Source organism: Phoxinus phoxinus, assembly GCF_949152265.1.
Source record: "Phoxinus phoxinus genome assembly, chromosome: 12".
NCBI classification, from domain to species: Eukaryota; Metazoa; Chordata; class Actinopteri; order Cypriniformes; family Leuciscidae; genus Phoxinus; species Phoxinus phoxinus.
The window spans coordinates 1,748,933-1,770,158 of record NC_136887.1 but is presented as its reverse complement, the minus strand read 5'-3'; the positions used below and the strand labels follow the sequence as shown (position 1 = coordinate 1,770,158).

Genomic DNA, 21,226 nt, shown 5'->3' with positions numbered 1-21,226 from the left:
GGGAACTGCAGCACACGAGACTGAACATGGCAATGTGAGACTATATGAATCCCTTTTCTTTGCACGGCACATTGACGTTACAGTACACAACAGCTCTTTCTCATTATCCTGAACATTGTATAAGCATTAGTTACATGTGTCGGTGAACAGAAGAGAGGCTCTCAGGAGCCCGTGGAAACGCCACATCTGTTGATTATCCCGGCTTAAACGTCCCAAGTCCTTCACATAAAAATCAGTCGACAGGCTTTCATAGACAACCTAGGAAGTCAGTTTAAGTTTAGTAACAAGCTGTTCACACATTGGCAATAAAAAGTGATTTATACATGAACATTATTACATACCGCCCCTTTAATGACTCTCATCTGTATCTCACATCTGGAGGCTTTACTCCTGTTTTAACACCAACTATCACACATGTAGCTCTCAATACATGCAAACATTTGTGAAGGAAGTCTCTTAATTATAAAACATTTAAATGAACAGCATTTATTTGAATTAGAAATTAACATTATAAATGTCTTTACAGTCACTTTTGAACATTTTGATGCATCATTGCAGAATAAAAGTATAATTGTCTTCTATACTAATAAAACCCGTCTCTGGTTATGAGATACTGCGCACACGGAAGCTAAAGGGACGCCGGCACACAACAGAGCTAGCTTCGCAATGAAGCAAGTCGCTCCCAGGCAGGAGAAGGCGTGGCAAAGGGACGCAGTGTCTCGTTCCCTTCTAAGGGAACAAGGGTTACAGTCGTAATGTCTGCCCTAATGCCCATCACTTAGAGGAGTGTGGAAAGCCACGTCCAGCCACGTACACCTTAAGTGTGGACGGGGTACGACCAGCAGAGACGCGATCTTGGAGGAACTCCAGCACTGAAGCCACCGGGCAGTTAACTGGGTCCACGCCTGCTCTCTAGTCTACACCAAGTGGTGACACCTTCCACCGTACAACTTCCTGGTGGACAGAGCCCTGGAGCTGAGTATATCTCGACCACTCCTGCCGACAGACCGCTGCTAGGTCCTGGCCAGACCTCCACTGCAGTGCAGACCACCCTGATGTGCTCTGGTGGCGGACCCCGAACTCCCAAACCCTACAGATACACTGGGGAGAGCCGGCATGTGCCTCGGGCGGGTGTCGGGTGTATTTCGAGCGCCGTTCTCGATACCCTGACGATTCTCGGTGTGCGGACGCGAGCGCTGCCTGGCTGTGCACTCGCTGAAAACCGGTGTGTCCCGAAGCGCGCTTGTCCATGGGTTAACAGACATTGATTTCCTGAGGGCTCCACAGAGGAGCGAGCTTGTCCATGCATGCTCTGCCATCTTAGGCTATGTTTACACGGAAACGGTCTGAAGAGAATACACAAAAGTGGCGTTGCGTTATCACTTTTTATTCTGCGTTTAGACAAGCGTTATGGGGGGATCTGCGTGCATATGGTGACGCAAAAGTGTGTGAGATTGGATGTAGTGTGCACTCCAGACGGCTAGGTGGCGATGTAGAGCACAGAGTGAAAGAGACGCTGACACAGTTCTTCATGTTTAATACGGTAAAGCCGCTGCTTTAACCCTCGGCGCTCTTCGCGTGTCGCTCAAAAATGACAGATTTTTATTTTTATTTTTCAATGAAATGAATGCTATATTTTAGTTTGATAATGTTTTGTTATTTTCCTGTACTGGCGCATGCCTGTGACGTAAACGCGTACGTGACGCTTTCACTGTCTAGCAGACTTTTGCGTTTTTACCGTTTTTACCCTTTAGACGGGAGCGCGACGGTGGAGCGTTTTTAAGATCTCCACTCTGGAGGGGGGTTTCACTTTTTTGCGTTTTTAAGCCCCAAAAACGCCGTCGCCATGTAAACGAAAGGCACATCCGATAAAATATTTGTACGTTTTTACCCGCGAGCGTTCTCGTGTAAACAGGGCCTGAGTGAGATGATCATTTCACCTTCACAATTCCTCAGAATTAAACGCAGCCATAATCACCAGACAAGAGAAACACAGTCTGAATGAAACGCTGAATTAAAAAATCTAACTTCTCAAAGCCAGATAATATTTATTCATTTATTTAACCGTAATCTACACGCTGCCTCGGCAACACGAGATACGAGCCGTTATAATAATTCTTTCTTCCCTCGAGAAACACCCGAAAGCGCAAGTCTTTTCTTTTTTCTTGCTGTAGGCGTTGAGATATTTCTGAATGAACACAGCCAGCACCCGAGCCGACTGTGCATGCCTCGCATCCGAACAGCATCACACACCGATCGTGTGTGTGTCACCGCCTGAAGTTTCATCATGCGCAGGAAGACACTTCCAGCGGTGCTTATACTAACAATTCAAGTTCCTACGGGACAAACAACACCAAATAGGGAGCTTTTCCATTACCAGTACCAGCTCAACTCGACTCGGCTCGGCTCGCTTAGCGCTCCGTTTTCCACTGCAGATAGTACCTCCACAATAGTACCTGGTCGTCATAGCGACGCCGCAGAAAACTGGCGTGACGTAATCTTGTACGCGACACACACACAGGGCAATGGAGGAAATCGAGTGTATGCTGTTTCACATAATATTAGTAATGGGTATATCACGCAATCTCTGGCCAAACTATTTAAAAATGTCGGGGTTATTCAGGATACTCCGTCTGGCCTGTGCAATGATGACGCAGTGAATAGTGACGATTCTCTCTGACCAATCAGCAGTCGGCCGTGTTTCACGTCACATTTTAGTATCGCCGCAGCTCGCTCTGAACCTCGCCGGAGGTCATATGAAAAAAGTATCTGGAAGCAGGTACCGGTACAACTTTTACACAGTGGAAAACCAAACAGAGTCGAGTCGAGGCGAGCTGGTGCTGTGTAGTGGATCACAACACCGAGCGCTTGCTGAAGAGCGAGAGCTAACGCTGTTGTGTGCCGGCGTCCCTATGTAGCTTCTGTGTGTGCCGTCACACACTACGTCATCATGCAACGCCAACAGGATTGGATTAGTTTCATTCAAACTTCAGACGCGTTCCCCAATACTGTCGCCATCGATGTAAAGCGATTTCCCTCGGGAGTGAACAAAGCAAACAAAAACCCAATCTTACTGGCCCCAAACTGCAGTCTGTCAGTCAGTTATCTCTGTACACTTGTAGTGGGATCCCTGCTGAAGAATGCAGGACGGGTTAGAGAACAGACATGTAGGACTCAGCTTTCACTGCTCGCAGCTTTAGCTCGTCACGTCTGGTAAGGACATGTTCTGATGTCCAGTATATTCACTGAGTGACACCGCAAGAGAGCAGACAGGAGTCCAGTAAAGATGTTGGACTGTGTGTCCTGTTCTGAATGTGACATGAGAAATAAGAGCTCTAGTTAAATCATCAGTTATGGCCAACACAAGAGTTGAGTTTATCAGAGCAACCGAAGGCAAGCGGTGACCCGTTGTGAGATCTGTCCTCGTGATCAGATGATCAGTGATCAGGAGACTGCTCGCGCTTGCATACTTCAGTCTCTAGTGCTCATCAAGGCTACATAGTATAGCTTAAAATGTGTATTTTATCATTTTAATATTTTTTAAAATGTTAATTATTCCTGTGATGACAAAGATGATTTTTAACTATTGTCAGTTTTCAGTGTTATCTAGTTTACTTACAATTCTTAAAATGATACATTTTATTTTTCAGGATTCTTTGATGAAAGTTCAAAAGAACAGCATTTATTTGAAATATAATCTTTTGTCACATTATACATGTCTTTACTAACACTTTTGATACGTGTTCCTTGATGAATATAAGTATCAGAAGATGATAATCTGCCCAGACTTTGAATGATAGTGTATTATACTAAGATAGTTGAGATAAGGCCGGTCTCCTTGAGCGATTGAAATGGACGTCCACTCTTTTAACAGTAATCGTTACTAATCATTTAACATGCTTAACATATAAACCAAGCAGAATGTCCAGTTCTGCTTTAGACAAAAACTCTTCCAAATATGTGCTGACCTTCCAAACGTCGAAGAGTTCCAAAAGTTGAAGAGATGGTGTGTGTTTTATATCAGTGTTAAGTGTCTGAGTTTATCTATTGATTCTCCCATCGCCTCTCAACACACTGTGAGACATTCAGTGTGTGTGGATCTCCGAGTTATCTCGAGTCCTGAAGTGTTGTGTATGAAACTCAAGGTTTATCTCCAGCAGAGAGAGTTCCAGCTTGAGTTTTGTCTCAGCGGAGTCTCTCTGTTTGCTTCGGTCTCTTCTGCTGGACGGATTCACAGCCAGATTTACATTTATGAGCAAGACTTCAGGCTCTATAATTGATGTGTTGTTTGGGTGGCCTGTGTGTTCAGTGTCTGTGTGTTTGTTGTGGCGAGACTGCAAGCCACACTTTCACTGACGCACATCCAGCGCTTCTCTCTCTCTCTCTCAAGCTCTCCTCTTCTTTAAGAATCGGTTTGACTTTTTGATAAGTGCAATAAGTGGTGAATTTGATGAGGCTATGAAATATGGCTTGGACATCCCCATGGTATTGGGGTTAGTTAGATAAACACTGACATTGAAACAAGGCCGTTCTATCATGCGCTCTTCTGTCTATAAATGGGTGTTTTTCATGGACACGGTCCCGTCAGCGCGGTAGTCAAAGATTCCTGAACACGTATGGAGGAGTGTATGGCGACTGCTGCATACCGGCTGAGAAAATGTGTAAAACATGTTTAGGCCTTACCATTATTCTTCCATAATAATCTAAGAGCTTAATATTTAGTTACATCTTATAATCATTACTATGGAGAAGCAAAAGCCATCAGCCAAACAACAACAACAGGGAAACACTTTCTGAAGTTTGATCATAAACAACATCTGCAAAGTTACGACGCTCAAAGTTCAGAGCAAAGCGAGATATTTGCTTTTACAGAAATAGTTTTTTAAGAACTACAACAAACGGCTGGTAGGAACTACACGACATTCCTCCCGGGTTAGTGACATCACCAACCCTAGAATTTACATAAACCCCGCCCCCAGAACACGATTTATAGATTATCAAGACAGAATATGCTAATCAATGACTAGAAGATAACTCCACATCAGCTTCATAAATTCATCAACTAACATTCAGAAATGTCCTGTTCTTCTACATGTTGTCACTTCTTCTCGAGTCTCTCCATCATTGTCTGACTCCGGTCTGAACATAAAAGGCTCAAAGTTTTTGAAATTTGTGTGTGTGTGTGTGTCTTTATCTTGGGGTTTTTCCCTTTTTGGCTAATCTTGAATGAAGCAATCAAATAACATCTTCCAATGCAAAATATTCTGTGTAATTAGAAATTGCAGGTTTAAGTCTTTATTTTATTTTTTTATCTGTGGGTCATCATTGTCGTCATAAATCACTGTGTCTGTGCTCTTTTGTCCTGCCTGTTGTAGATTCAGCCGTTCCTCTAGTGTGTTTGATGACCCTGAGTAAGTCTCTTTAACACTGCTGTGAAACACACACTGCAGGGACTGACACTGACTCATGTCTGCATGTGCCAAGCTGTGGTACACTGCCGCTGAACTTCTGTAATGTGGCTGTGCTTGTTGAGTGGGATGCTAATATAACGTAAACCTTTTATCCACAAATAAATACTTATGTTTGCTAAAGCACTTGCATCTGATGTATACACTTACACTTGAATATGCTAAATTTGTTTAAGAAAACTGAGCAGTATTTCTTATAGAATAAAAAATCTATTTTTTTAATAGAAAATGTTTTTTCCATTTGTAAGATAATATAAATGTGGTGTTTGTTTCTAAGTGTCTTTCAGCGTATGCTCACTCTCCTGGTCCTCTTTCTCGGGATGCATGGCTTATGGGCGGCACAAACCTAATTACACATGCTCACTGTGACTCACTGGCCCTGCTTTTTAACTGGTTGCTTAATAATAAAGTTGACAGTGGTTCACCAGCGGATTACATTGTCTAAAGCACCAGTGGCTGAAAGAGCTTGTGTCTCTCTGTAACAGGAGTGTGAGCATGATTGACATGCGAGGAAGTGAGGAGGACTCTATGCTGCCACCCCATAGTCAAGTTCGACACGAGCTCATGCACAACCAGTATAACCAGCTGAAAGAGGAAGAAGACCACTGGCAGGACGTGAGTGTCTTTCGTCACCAGCTTCCGGTTAGATGCTGTGTGTGGATCAGAATGTGTCTGTGATTGTGTGATTGTGTGTCAGGACTTGGCCAAATGGAAGAGTCGCAGAAGGAGTGTGTCGCAGGACCTGATCAAAAAAGAGGAGGAGAGGAAAATGATGGAGAGACTGCTAAGTGGAGGAGGAGGAGGATCACAGAGAAGAAAAAGCATCAAGACGTACAGAGAAATCGTGGAGGAGAAGTATGTCTGCCGTTTCCACTTCTGTTTTCATTTATTACAGTCCAACACTACAGATGACCACGGGTCATTTATGCAGAATCACATCAGCTACAGTACTGGATGTACTGGGTTATGCCATAGGCACAACATTACAAACCTATATGACTGTCAGTAGTCTTACTGTAAGTGCAGTTATTGTCAGTGCTTTAACTGTGAGTACAGTTACTTTCAGAAGTGTTACTGTCAGTGGTGTTACTGTCACTGGTGTTACTGTCAGTGATGCTACTGTCAGTGATGCTACTGTCAGTGATGTTACTGTCAGTGGTGTTACTGTCAGTGGTGTTACTGTCAGTGATGCTACTGTCAGTGATGTTACTGTCAGTGGTGTTACTGTCAGTGATGTTACTGTCACTGGTGTTACTGTCAGTGATGCTACTGTCAGTGGTGTTACTGTCAGTGATGTTACTGTCAGTGATGTTACTGTCAGTGGTGTTACTGTCAGTGGTGTTACTGTCAGTGATGTTACTGTCAGTGATGTTACTGTCAGTGATGTTACTGTCAGTGATGTTACTGTCAGTGATGTTACTGTCAGTGATGTTACTGTCAGTGGTGTTACTGTCAGTGGTGTTACTGTCAGTGATGTTACTGTCAGTGATACTACTGTCAGTGATGTTACTGTCAGTGGTGTTACTGTCACTGATGTTACTGTCAGTGATGTTACTGTCAGTGGTGTTACTGTCAGTGATGTTACTGTCAGTGGTGTTACTGTCAGTGGTGTTACTGTCAGTGATGTTACTGTCAGTGGTGTTACTGTCAGTGATGTTACTGTCAGTGATGTTACTGTCAGTGATGCTACTGTCAGTGATGTTACTGTCAGTGGTGTTACTGTCAGTGATGTTACTGTCAGTGGTGTTACTGTCAGTGATGTTACTGTCAGTGATGTTACTGTCAGTGGTGTTACTGTCAGTGATGTTACTGTCAGTGATGTTACTGTCAGTGATGCTACTGTCAGTGATGTTACTGTCAGTGGTGTTACTGTCAGTGATGTTACTGTCAGTGATGTTACTGTCAGTGATGCTACTGTCAGTGATGTTACTGTCAGTGGTGTTACTGTCAGTGATGTTACTGTCAGTGATGTTACTGTCAGTGATGCTACTGTCAGTGATGTTACTGTCAGTGGTGTTACTGTCAGTGATGTTACTGTCAGTGATGTTACTGTCAGTGATGTTACTGTCAGTGATGCTACTGTCAGTGGTGTTACTGTCAGTGGTGTTACTGTCAGTGATGTTACTGTCAGTAATGTTACTCTAAGTGGTGTTACTGTCAGTGGTGTTACTGTCAGTGATGTTACTGTCAGTGGTGTTACTGTCAGTGATGTTACTGTCAGTGATGTTACTGTCATGTTACTGTCAGGGATGTTACTGTCAGTGGTGTTACTGTCAGTGGTGTTACTGTCAGTGATGTTACTGTCATGTTACTGTCAGTGATGTTACTGTCAGTAATGTTACTCTAAGTGGTGTTACTGTCAGTGGTGTTACTGTCAGTGATGTTACTGTCAGTGGTGTTACTGTCAGTGATGTTACTGTCAGTGGTGTTACTGTCAGTGATGTTACTGTCATGTTACTGTCAGGGATGTTACTGTCAGTGGTGTTACTGTCAGTGGTGTTACTGTCAGTGATGTTACTGTCATGTTACTGTCAGTGATGTTACTGTCAGTGGTGTTACTGTCAGTGATGTTACTGTCAGTGGTGTTACTGTCAGTGATGTTACTGTCAGTGGTGTTACTGTCAGTCATGTTACTGTCAGTGATGTTACTGTCAGTGATGTTACTGTCAGTGGTGTTACTGTCAGTGGTGTTACTGTCAGTGATGTTACTGTCAGTGGTTTCAGAGTAAATGGTGTTAAACAGTCACAGTGACATTACTGTTAGTCATAAGACTGTCAGTGGTGTTACTGTCACAGAAGTTACTGTTAGTGGCATTGCTGTCAATGACTTTACAGTCAGTGATGTTACTGTCAGTACATATACTGTAAATGCCTCTACTGCATGTTCTGTTACTGTGTGTGCAGTTATTGTCAGTAATGTTACTCTAAGTGGTGTTACTGTCAGTAGTGTTACTGTCAGTGATGTTACTGTCAGTAATGTTACTCTAAGTGGTGTTACTGTCAGTGGTGTTACTGTCAGTGGTGTTACTATCAGTGATGTTACTGTCAGTAGATGTTACTGTCAGTAGATGTTACTGTCAGTGATGTTACTGTCAGTGGTGTTACTGTCAGTGGTGTTACTGTCAGTGATGTTACTGTCAGTAATGTTACTGTCAGTGGTGTTACTGTCAGTGGTGTTACTGTCAGTGGTGTTACTGTCAGTGATGTTACTGTCAGTGATGTTACTGTCAGTGGTGTTACTGTCAGTGGTGTTACTGTCAGTGGTGTTACTGTCAGTGATGTTACTGTCAGTGGTGTTACTGTCAGTGGTGTTACTGTCAGTAATGTTACTGTCAGTGGTGTTACTGTCAGTGGTGTTACTGTCAGTGGTGTTACTGTCAGTGATGTTACTGTCAGTGATGTTACTGTCAGTGGTGTTACTGTCAGTGGTGTTACTGTCAGTGATGTTACTGTCAGTGATGTTACTGTCAGTGGTGTTACTGTCAGTGATGTTACTGTCAGTCATGTTACTGTCATGTTACTATCAGTGGTGTTACTGTCAGTGATGTTACTGTCAGTGGTGTTACTGTCAGTGATGTTACTGTCAGTGGTGTTACTGTCAGTGATGTTACTGTCAGTGGTGTTACTGTCAGTCATGTTACTGTCAGTGATGTTACTGTCAGTGGTGTTACTGTCAGTGGTGTTACTGTCAGTGATGTTACTGTCAGTAATGTTACTCTAAGTGGTGTTACTGTCAGTGGTGTTACTGTCAGTGGTGTTACTGTCAGTGATGTTAATGTCAGTGGTGTTCCTGTCAGTGATGTTAATGTCAGTGGTGTTCCTGTCAGTGATGTTACTGTCAGTGGTGTTACTGTCAGTGGTGTTACTGTCAGTGGTGTTACTGTCAGTGATGTTACTGTCAGTGGTGTTACTGTCAGTGATGTTACTGTCAGTGGTGTTACTGTCAGTGATGTTACTGTCATGTTACTGTCAGGGATGTTACTGTCAGTGGTGTTACTGTCAGTGGTGTTACTGTCAGTGATGTTACTGTCATGTTACTGTCAGTGATGTTACTGTCAGTGGTGTTACTGTCAGTGATGTTACTGTCAGTGGTGTTACTGTCAGTGATGTTACTGTCAGTGGTGTTACTGTCAGTCATGTTACTGTCAGTGATGTTACTGTCAGTGATGTTACTGTCAGTGGTGTTACTGTCAGTGGTGTTACTGTCAGTGATGTTACTGTCAGTGGCATTGCTGTCAATGACTTTACAGTCAGTGATGTTACTGTCAGTACATATACTGTAAATGCCTCTACTGCATGTTCTGTTACTGTGTGTGCAGTTATTGTCAGTAATGTTACTCTAAGTGGTGTTACTGTCAGTAGTGTTACTGTCAGTGATGTTACTGTCAGTAATGTTACTCTAAGTGGTGTTACTGTCAGTGGTGTTACTGTCAGTGGTGTTACTATCAGTGATGTTACTGTCAGTAGATGTTACTGTCAGTAGATGTTACTGTCAGTGATGTTACTGTCAGTGGTGTTACTGTCAGTGGTGTTACTGTCAGTGATGTTACTGTCAGTAATGTTACTGTCAGTGGTGTTACTGTCAGTGGTGTTACTGTCAGTGGTGTTACTGTCAGTGATGTTACTGTCAGTGATGTTACTGTCAGTGGTGTTACTGTCAGTGGTGTTACTGTCAGTGATGTTACTGTCAGTGGTGTTACTGTCAGTGGTGTTACTGTCAGTAATGTTACTGTCAGTGGTGTTACTGTCAGTGGTGTTACTGTCAGTGGTGTTACTGTCAGTGATGTTACTGTCAGTGATGTTACTGTCAGTGGTGTTACTGTCAGTGGTGTTACTGTCAGTGATGTTACTGTCAGTGATGTTACTGTCAGTGGTGTTACTGTCAGTGATGTTACTGTCAGTCATGTTACTGTCATGTTACTATCAGTGGTGTTACTGTCAGTGATGTTACTGTCAGTGGTGTTACTGTCAGTGATGTTACTGTCAGTGGTGTTACTGTCAGTGATGTTACTGTCAGTGGTGTTACTGTCAGTCATGTTACTGTCAGTGATGTTACTGTCAGTGGTGTTACTGTCAGTGGTGTTACTGTCAGTGATGTTACTGTCAGTAATGTTACTCTAAGTGGTGTTACTGTCAGTGGTGTTACTGTCAGTGGTGTTACTGTCAGTGATGTTAATGTCAGTGGTGTTCCTGTCAGTGATGTTAATGTCAGTGGTGTTCCTGTCAGTGATGTTACTGTCAGTGGTGTTACTGTCAGTGGTGTTACTGTCAGTGGTGTTACTGTCAGTGATGTTACTGTTGGTAGCGTTAAGTTATGTTACTGTTGGTGGCGTTACTGTCAGTGATATTACTGTCAGTTGTGTTACTGTCAGTGGTGTTACTGTCAGTGATGTTACTGTCAGTGGTGTTCCTGTCAGTGATGTTACTGTCTATGATGTTACTGTCAGTGGTGTTACTGTCAGTGGTGTTACTGTCAGTTGTGTTACTGTCAGTGATGTTAATGTCAGTGGTGTTACTGTCAGTGATGTTAATGTCAGTTGTGTTACTGTCAGTGGTGTTACTGTCAGTTGTGTTACTGTCAGTGATGTTAATGTCAGTGGTGTTACTGTCAGTGATGTTAATGTCAGTGGTGTTACTGTCAGTGATGTTACTGTCAGTTGTGTTACTGTCAGTGATGTTAATGTCAGTGGTGTTACTGTCAGTACTGTTACTGTCAATGGTGATGTTACTGTCAGTGGTGTTACTGTCAGTGGTGTTACTGTCAGTGGTGTTACTGTCAGTGATGTTACTGTTGGTAGAGTTAAGTTATGTTACTGTTGGTGGCGTTACTGTCAGTGATATTACTGTCAGTTGTGTTACTGTCAGTGGTGTTACTGTCAGTGATGTTACTGTCAGTGATGTTACTGTCAGTGATGTTACTGTCACTGGTGTTCCTGTCAGTGATGTTACTGTCTATGATGTTACTGTCAGTGGTGTTACTGTCAGTGATGTTACTGTCAGTGATGTTACTGTCAGTGGTGTTACTGTCAGTCATGTTACTGTCAGTAATGTTATTGTCAGTGGTGTTACTATCAGTGGTGTTACTGTCAGTGATGTTACTGTCAGTGGTGTTACTGTCAGTGATGTTACTGTCAGTGATGTTACTGTTAGTGGTGTTACTATCATTGGTGTTACTGTCAGTCATGTTACTGTCAGTGATGTTACTGTCAGTGGTGTTACTATCAGTGGTGTTACTGTCAGTGATGTTACTGTCACTGATGTTACTGTCAGTGATGTTACTGTCAGTGATGTTACTGTCAGTGGTGTTACTGTCAGTGATGTTACTGTCAGTGGTGTTACTGTCACTGATGTTACTGCTGGTGCTGTTACCGTGAGCGTAGTTAATGGCAGTGGATTTAACAAGCGAAGTCTCTAGTGACATTTCTGACAGTATTTCACTTTCTCCACTAGGGAGCGTCGTGAACAGGAGTTGCATGAAGCGTACCGGAGCGCCCGCACACCAGAGGAAGCAGCTTCTGTTCTGCAGCGTTATGCCCTGCGCTTCACCATCAGTGAGGCCGTTCTCGAGCGCCTCAAACTCCCCAAGCTGCTGGAGAGGAGTGTGTCGGCCGACCCAACTCGTCACTCCTCGTTCCCCGTCTCCTCAGACATGTCCTCCTCTTTCAGTGCTTCCCCAAACCCGCTGCAGTACCTGAGGCAGCAGTCTCTCCCCGCAGCCAAGTTCATATCCTCGGTGGAAGCACAGGTGACGGGATACAGCAATGAGACGGCAAACGTTGGAGATACGGAGTGTGTTTCAGGTCCATCTCGCTCGCATGCGACAGCGCCCTCTCTGGCTCCGAGACCGCACAGACAGAGCCGAAGTAGCACTGCTAAGGTACAGACAGCACAGGAACCAACATTTATCATAGCAATGTTTACTTTTTAAAAGGTTTTATAACTGAGACAAGATCTGTAGTTTAGGACTGAAAACAAAGTGTTTTTGGATGCGAGTATAAAGTCACACAATGTCACTACGCAACATTCTTATAACTTATAATAGGGACAATCCACCTAGAGAATTTTTTCTGTAATTTCTTACTTGTTTCTCCTTGACTGCAATGAGATTAAATGGAGAGCAAAGTGAGAAATTTCGTAGGTATTTTTATTTATTTATTTGAATAGACCTCAGCAACACGTCTCCTCTAGAGTTTCAGAAGAGATCAGAAATTTGCAACCAAAAGTCAAACATTTCAGTATAAACTCAATATTTCTCATCATTCTCTCAAGACCAAGTGATCTGAGCTGTTATCCACACTAATTTAGCATTTCCTCTAAGATAAATATGAACAGTTTTGATGAAGAGCTGTAGAAGAGCTCTGAGCAGTATAAGTTGAGTCCATCCGCAGCCATGCGCTCTGCCACACCACCCACACCGAGTAGAAGTGTCCTGGATAATTCAGTGCTGTGGGAATGTGCTCCGTTCATCTCCGATGGTCCAGAATACTCCAACAATAGCAGATGTTGCCCTCTGGTGGCTGGAATGAGTGTTGTGAGTTAAAGTGGGCATGTGTTGAATGGGTGCTAGTGTTCCCTAGGTATGAGTGTGTGAGTGTGTTTGTGAATGGGTTCTTTCTATGTGAAGTGCCCCATAAAAGGAGAAAAACACACACAGAGCAGATCAGCACATCTAAAACACGCACATACCTTTTTTGTGTCATGGTAGGAACTTTACATCCACTGGTTTTATATGCTGAGCTAGTGATACACATATTCCCTTCCTCTCTGCAGTGACATGACTTTGTCATTAACACATTATTGAGTATGTTTATTAAGCAGTTTCCTTGTAGGAGCTGTTGACTGACTGCAAAGCACAGTGATGCGATTGCGATAACTACTAAACATGTATTTTAAATGCTAATTACAATTATTTTATGAACAGTAGATTTTTTTTTTCCAGTAACAACTATAAAAAAAGTGTATATTTTCTTGGAAAGCTAAATTGCAAGACATATTAAGACTTCATTTTAGAGTATATATATAAGTTAATATTTTCATACTTTTTTGCATAAATCAAGTATAAATCTAACTAAATTAAATTGGGCTTACATTATATGCAATCAGCCATAATTAATGTATTAGTCCATGAGAGTATGATAAGATTATACTTTAGCAAGATCAGGTGAGTAGCGTTAGCAAACCTAAAGTTAGCATGAAACTGGAGTTACACTAGTATTTTGTTCCCTATAGTGCCGTATACCATTTACATTCATTCATTCAGCAGACGCTTTTATCCAAAGCGACTTACAAATGAGAAACAATAGAAGCAATTAAGCTAGCAGTAGGACAACAGTATTGTTTACGCCGCTCGCTTGCAGAGCGCAAGTTTCTGGATGGCACATAAGTCTGAAGTAATGAGTTCAGGTACAGGGGAGCAGAGCTTCAAAAGACTTGAATTTGATGCGAGCGGCAACTCTCTCTCTTTCTCTCTCTCTCTCTCTTTCTCTCTCTCTCTCTCTCTCTCAGAATGAACTGCTGCGAGTGAATGGAGAAAGGGAGGATGATGAGCAGAAGGGAGGAAGAAACAGAGAGAGGGAAGAAGACTGTGTGCAGTTGCTCTCGTCTCCCGTCCAGCACACAGACCTCACAGATCCCGAAGTGTCCGATGGATCCACACACACACCGGAGCGCTTCGAGAACCACAGGGAACACACACAGGTGAGGACAGGACTGTTCAGATACCATATGAAATCTGTTGTGTTAGCATGTTGTGTACTTGTGCGATTGTTTTATTTGTGCAAATTGTGTGACATGATTTTTGTCCAGACTGTCATACAAAGAAATTATGAACACATGCTAGATAGAATGTGAAGCACATTCACTAGATAGAACTAGCAAAATATAATAACTGATTATGTTGTAGTCAATGTTTGCTTTTGCTGTCAGCTTTTTGTTTTTCTAATTTATTTCCTTTGCGTAGTAAAATGAAACCTTTAGCTGTAGTTTGCCTTTTTTGCCTGATAATTTGTCATACCTTAACCGAGTTTAGTGTTTTGTTCTTCCCTCATAATTAGAAAAGTGTAGAAAAAGTCCTCATATTTTGATGACGGAAACAATGATCCCCTCCACACATCATGTTTGGTCACTGTTGTATGTGTGTGAACAGCACAAGCATGAGAACACAGAGTTTATATTCAGTGAAGTGTCTGTGTAATACTGTACAGACTGAAGGAGCGACGGCCCCGCAGGTCAGCGATTACTCGATGTCCACAGAAGAGTTGCAGATGAAACCAGAGGACACGGTTACAGGTTGGCCAGCTCTGATGAGATATTAATATTCCAGTTCACCTACTTCTTCTTCATATTCCTGTATATATATGTTAGTCAGTAACTGCTGTTCCTGCACAGATGAAGAGCAGACAGACCAGACGTGTATGAGTGACTCTCTGCAGACCGTGATCCAGGCGGACTCGTCTGTACAGGTTCTGCTTGTAAAAAATACACAAAATTATGATTACTAAAAGAATTAAATGTGTGTATTTGACCTTGATTTCTTTGAATTTGGTTGAAGCTCCATGAACAAGTAATGGAGATCCCACAGGATCTATCAGAAGCATCGGATGCAGAACAATGCAGAAGCAGACCAGGTGAGTGCCGTTGAAGAGCAGCGCTGGCAAACATCAGCCTCAGGGGTCGTCTTCTCAATCACATATAGACAGTTCAGGACTCTCGGTGGCCAACATTATTCTCAGGGGTCATCTTCTCCATCACATATAGAGTCAAGTCAAGTCAAGTCATCTTTATTTATATAGCGCTTTTTACAATACAGATTGTATCAAAGCAGCTTCACAGTTATAACATGAAAATACAAAAAAAAATTTGAAAATAATTGAATATTAAATGTCCCCAACTAAGCAAGCCAGAAGGTAAGGCAACAGCGGCAAGGAACCAAAACTCCATCAGGTGACAGAATGGAGAAAAAAACCTTGGGAGAAACCAGGCTCAGTCGGGGGCCAGTTCTCCTCTGGCCAATGAGTGAACAGTGTATGAAGTTCAGAATGAATTTGTCCAGTTCCGGTTGGTTGAAGTCGGAGTGGAGAGGAGGAGAGACTGGTTGACACTTCAGGTCAGCGGCGTCGTCGTGTCCTGGCGCTGGTCCTTCATCAGATCTGGATACGGCCTGGTTCCGGTGGACAGCAGTAAACCTCGGGATAGACAGAGAGACTAATATTAGCGTAGACGCCATCCTTCTTATGATGTACCAAGTACATCAGGATTAAGGGAAGTGTTCCCGGTCCCGGCTGTTCTAAACTATGCAGCCTAATTATAAGTCTATAATGTGTTATGTGTATGCTAGGCCGAAGAGATGTGTTTTTAGTCTAGATTTGAACTGACAGAGTGTGTCTGCTTCCCGGACAATGTTAGGAAGACTGTTCCAAAGTTTTGGTGCTAAGTAGGAAAATGATCTACCGCCAGCAGTCGATTTTGATATTCTAGGTATTATTAACTGGCCGGAATTTTGAGATCGCAGTAGACGTGAAGGACTATAATGCGTTAAGAGCTCGCTCAAGTACTGCGGAGCTAAACCATTTAGTGCTTTGTAAGTGATCAGCAATATTTTAAAATTTATACGATGTTTAATAGGCAGCCAATGCAGTGTTGACAGAACAGGGCTAATATGGTCATACTTCCTGGTTCTAGTAAGAACTCGAGCTGCTGCGTTTTGAACTAGCTGTAGTTTGTTTATTAAGCGTGCAGGGCAACCACCCAGTAGAGCATAACAATAATCTAGCCTTGAGGTCATAAACGCATGAACTAATTGTTCTGCATTATTCATTGAGAGCATATGACGTAATTTAGATATATTTTTAAGATGGAAGAAAGCGGTTTTACAGATACTAGACACATGACTTTCAAATGAAATATTGGTATCAAAGAGCACACCCAGGTTCCTAACCGACGACGAAGACTTAACAGAGCAGCCATCAAGTGTTAGACAGTACTCTAGGTTATTACGTGTGGAAGTTTTTTGTCCAATAATTAGAATCTCTGTTTTTTCTGAATTTAGTAGTAGGAAATTACTAGTCATCCAATTTTTTATATCAGCTATGCATTCCGTTAATTTTGTGAATTGGTAGGTTTCGTTAGGTTTTGAAGAAATATACAGCTGAGTATCGTCGGCATAACAGTGAAAGCTAATTCCATGTTTCCTAATGATATCTCCTAATGGTAGCATATACAGAGTGAACAGCAGCGGTCCTAGTACTGAGCCTTGTGGTACGCCATACTGAACTTGTGATTGATAAGACATCTCTTCATTTACTGCTACAAACTGATAACGGTCAGATAAGTATGATTTAAACCATGCTAGTGCAATTCCACTTATGCCAACATAATGTTCGAGTCTATTTAAAAGGATGTTGTGGTCAATGGTGTCAAATGCAGCACTAAGATCCAGTAATACTAATAGAGAGATACAACCACGATCGGATGATAAGAGCAAATCATTTGTGACTCTAACGAGAGCTGTCTCGGTACTATAGTACGGCCTAAATCCGGACTGAAAATCCTCGCAGATATCATTTCTTTCAAGAAAGGAACACAGTTGTGAGGATACTGCTTTTTCTAATATCTTTGACAGAAATGGCAGATTAGAGATCGGCCTGTAATTGACTAGTTTTGTAGGATCAAGTTGCTGTTTTTTAACAAGCGGTTTAATCATAGCTAGCTTAAAGGTTTTTGGTACGTATCCTAGAGACAAAGATGAATTAATGATATTAAGAAGAGGATCTATGACATCTGGAAGCATCTCTTTCAGCAGCTTAGTCGGTATAGGGTCTAACATGCACGTTGTCGATTTAGATGATTTGACGAGTTTGCAAAATTCTTCCTCTCCTATAGCAATGAATGAATCAAATTTTCCCTCAGGGAGACTACAATGCACTTCCTGATGCGATACTGTATTAGACGGTTGCATAGTTATAATTTTGTCCCTGATATTATCGATCTTATAAGTGAAGAAGTTCATAAAGTCATTACTGCTGTGTTTCTTGGAAACTTCTGGGCTTGAAGCTTTCTTTTTCGTTAGTTTAGCCACTGTTTCAAATAAATACCTAGGATTATGTTTATTTTCTTCTAATAGGGTTGAAAAATAAGCAGATCTAGCAGCTTTTAAAGCCTCTCTGTAAGCAATAGAGCTCTCCTTCCATGAAATCCGAAATACCTCTAGTTTTGTTTTCTTCCAGTTGCGCTCCATTTTTCTGGCTGCTCTCTTAAGGGCCTGAGTGTGCTCGTTGTGCCACGGTGTTGGACTATGTTCTTTAATCTTCTTTAAGCGCAGCGGAGCAACTGTGTCTAAAGTGCTGGAAAAGAGAGAGTTAAAAGTTTCTGTTGCAATATCAAGTTCTTCTAAGCTATCCAGGATGCTGAGATGATGAAACTGATTAGGAAGATTATTGATAAAGCAATCTTTAGTGGCAGAAGTGATCGGTCTAACATATTTATAACACGGAGTCGGCTTTGCAGCCTTGGCTAAATGTAACTTACACGAGACTAGATAGTGATCTGAGATGTCATCGCTCTGCTGCAGTATTTCAACGGCATCAACATCTATTCCATGTGATAGTATTAGATCTAGAGTATGATTACGGCAATGAGTCGGTCCTGACACGTGTTGTCTAACTCCAATTGAGTTTATAATGTCTTTAAATGCCAATCCCAATGCATCTTTTTCATTATCTATGTGTATATTAAAGTCACCAACAATTAGTACTTTATCTGCAGCCAATACTAATTCTGATAGAAAGTCCGCAAATTCTTTGATAAAGTCTGTATGGTGCCCTGGTGGCCTGTATACAGTAGCCAGCAGAATTTTCAAACGTGATTTATCGGTTACACTATATATTTTTACATTAAGCACCAACACTTCAAAAGAATTATATTTACAACTAGATTTCTTAGTGGTTTTGAAAATATTACTATAAATTACAGCAACACCTCCTCCTTTGCCTTTCAGACGAGGTTCATGTTTATAACCGTAATCTTGTGGGGTTGACTCATTTAAAGCAATGTAATCGTTTGGTTTTAGCCAGGTTTCTGTTAAACACAGCACATCTAGGTTATAATCTGTAATCATATCATTAACTATTAGCGCTTTTGAAGTAAGAGATCGAATATTCAGCAACCCAAGCTTTATCATTTGCTCATTAGGGGCCAAGCACTGAAGGTGCGGGCACCTATTGTATCTGTTCCCGTTCTTATTCTTCTTTTTCTTTTTCTTTTTTTTCTTTTTCTTCCGACTGGGCGTCTATGGCAGCCTATAGAACCGTTTGCGGGAAACTTATGAAAATTGGCACAGTGATAGAGGACAGCCTGAACTATCACCATAGCAAATTTGGAGTCTCCAACTCATTCCCTCTAGCGCCACCAGCTGTCCAAAGTTTCACTCATGTTTATGCTAATAACTTTTGAACCACAAGGGCTAGAAACAAAATTCTTTTTTCCTCTGATTCCTGAGCTCACGACGATTCGACTGCACCCTATGATGTCATTTTCCGTCATAATAGTTTTTCCGCCATTTTGAATTTTCTGAAAAACCTACTTTTTCGAACTCCTCCTAGGCCGTTGCTCCGAATTTCACGAAAATTGAACCAGATCATCTCCAGACCTTGACGACCAAAAGTTATGGAATTCAAGTTGATTCGAATTACCATTCTCGAAAACCGCGCAAATAAATTTTACGTAGCGCTTGCGAAAACAGACGTAAGGCCGTATCTCCACAACGCTTTATCGGATTCAGGCCAAATTTGGTACATGTCATCACAAGCATGACCTGAGGCTACATGCTGCGTTTCGGCGCAGCGCCACCTACTGGTCCAGAGATATGAAGAATTTATGTTTTTGCTTATAACTTCTGAACGATTTGTCCAAAAATCACAAAAGTGGTCTCGTTAGATTCAAGGCGTCATACTGAGTTGACTGATATCAAATTTTCCCATATCGGCCATTTTGGCTGTCGGCCATTTTGAATTATGTGCTAAAATGCTGTATTTTATGAACACATGAACGTATCGTTACGAAACTCAGTATGAGTCATCAGTACAACTCCCTAAAGGTACTCAAAAATTTATGAGACAGCGCCACCTTTTGGTCAAAAGTTATAATGAAATTTCCAAAAATGTTAATAACTTTTGAATAAATTAGCCTATAGTAATGACACTGGTCTCAATAGATTCCTTGGGTTATGCTGAAAACATAGATACCAATTTTGCCATAGTCAGCCAAACTTCCTGTCCGCCATCTTTATTTTCTTTTAAAACACACTTTTTCGAACTCCTCCTAGACCGAACGTCCGATTTTCACCAAAATCGGATCGTGTCATCTCCAGATCGTGCCGAGTGAAAGTTATGGATTTCGTGTCGATAGACAAAACCGTTTTCGTATACCGCAGTGGCAAAGTTGAGGCATGATGCCAAAATGACTATTCAGGCTTTATATCTGCAATGCCTTGACATATTGACACCAAACTTTGTATGTGTCATTGTCACTTCACTCTGACCACATCACATCAGTTTCGTAACTGCGCCACCTACTGGTCGAAAGTGATAATCATATTTTTAGTTATTGTATGTGATTTTTCAACCATTTTGCCAAAATTCATCTTCAAATGTCTTCAATTGCTCCTTGCTGCAGTTTGTCTCACACTTTCAGCCATGTAGGCATATCTCGTCGTCTGCTTTTGCGCTTGGCCCCGTAATGGCTGCTTGCAGCTATATTTATTATTAGGGGCCAAGCACTGAAGGTGCGGGCACCTATTGTATCTGTTCTGGTTCTTATTAGGGGCCAAGCACTGAAGGTGCGGGCACCTATTGTATCTGTTCCCGTTCTTATTCTGCTTCTTTTTCTTTTTCTTTTTCTTTTTCTTTTTCTTTTTTTTCTTCCGACTGGGCGTCTATGGCAGCCTATAGAACCGTTTGCGGGAAACTTATGAAAATTGGCAGAGTGATAGAGGACAGCCTGAACTATCACCATAGCAAATTTGGAGTCTCCAACTTATTCCCTCTAGCGCCACCAGCTGTCCAAAGTTTCACTCATGTTTATGCTAATAACTTTTGAACCACAAGGGCTAGAAACAAAATTCTTTTTTCCTCTGATTCCTGAGCTCATGGCGATTTGATTGCACCCTATGACGTCATTTTCCGTCATAATAGTTTTTCCGCCATTTTGAATTTTCTGAAAAACCTACTTTTTCGAACTCCTCCTAGGCCGTTGCTCCGAATTTCACGAAAATTGAACCAGATCATCTCCAGACCTTGACGACCAAAAGTTATGGAATTCAAGTTGATTCGAATTACCGTTCTCGAATACCGCGCAAATAAATTTTACGTAGCGCTTGCGAAAACAGACGTAAGGCCGTATCTCCACAACGCTTTATCGGATTCAGGCCAAATTTGGTACATGTCATCACAAGCATGACCTGAGGCTACATGCTGCGTTTCGGCGCAGCGCCACCTACTGGTCCGGAGATATGAAGAATTTATGTTTTTGCTTTTAACTTCTGAACGGTTTGTCCAAAAATCACAAAAGTGGTCTCGTTAGATTCAGGGCGTCGTGCTGAGTTGACTGATATCCAATTTTCCCATATCGGCCATTTTGGCTGTCGGCCATTTTGAATTATGTGCTAAAATGCTGTATTTTATGAACGCATGAACGTATCGTTACGAAACTCAGTATGGGTCATCAGTACAACGCCCTAAAGGTACTCAAAAATTTATGAGACA

At 41.9% G+C, this 21,226-nt stretch overlaps 1 protein-coding gene across 1 annotated transcript in view; it reads left to right on the top strand.

Annotated features, from left to right (window-relative positions):
* limch1b (LIM and calponin homology domains 1b) overlaps nt 1-21,226 on the top strand; it is a 103,767-nt gene that overhangs the window by 28,783 nt on the left and 53,758 nt on the right. The window contains exons 5-12 of the mRNA XM_079629727.1: nt 5,376-5,411; nt 5,954-6,083; nt 6,166-6,323; nt 11,919-12,345; nt 13,974-14,165; nt 14,672-14,756; nt 14,856-14,929; nt 15,019-15,094. Coding sequence (XP_079485853.1) covers nt 5,376-5,411; nt 5,954-6,083; nt 6,166-6,323; nt 11,919-12,345; nt 13,974-14,165; nt 14,672-14,756; nt 14,856-14,929; nt 15,019-15,094 — 1,178 coding nt within the window. The remainder of the gene's footprint in view (nt 1-5,375; nt 5,412-5,953; nt 6,084-6,165; nt 6,324-11,918; nt 12,346-13,973; nt 14,166-14,671; nt 14,757-14,855; nt 14,930-15,018; nt 15,095-21,226) is intronic.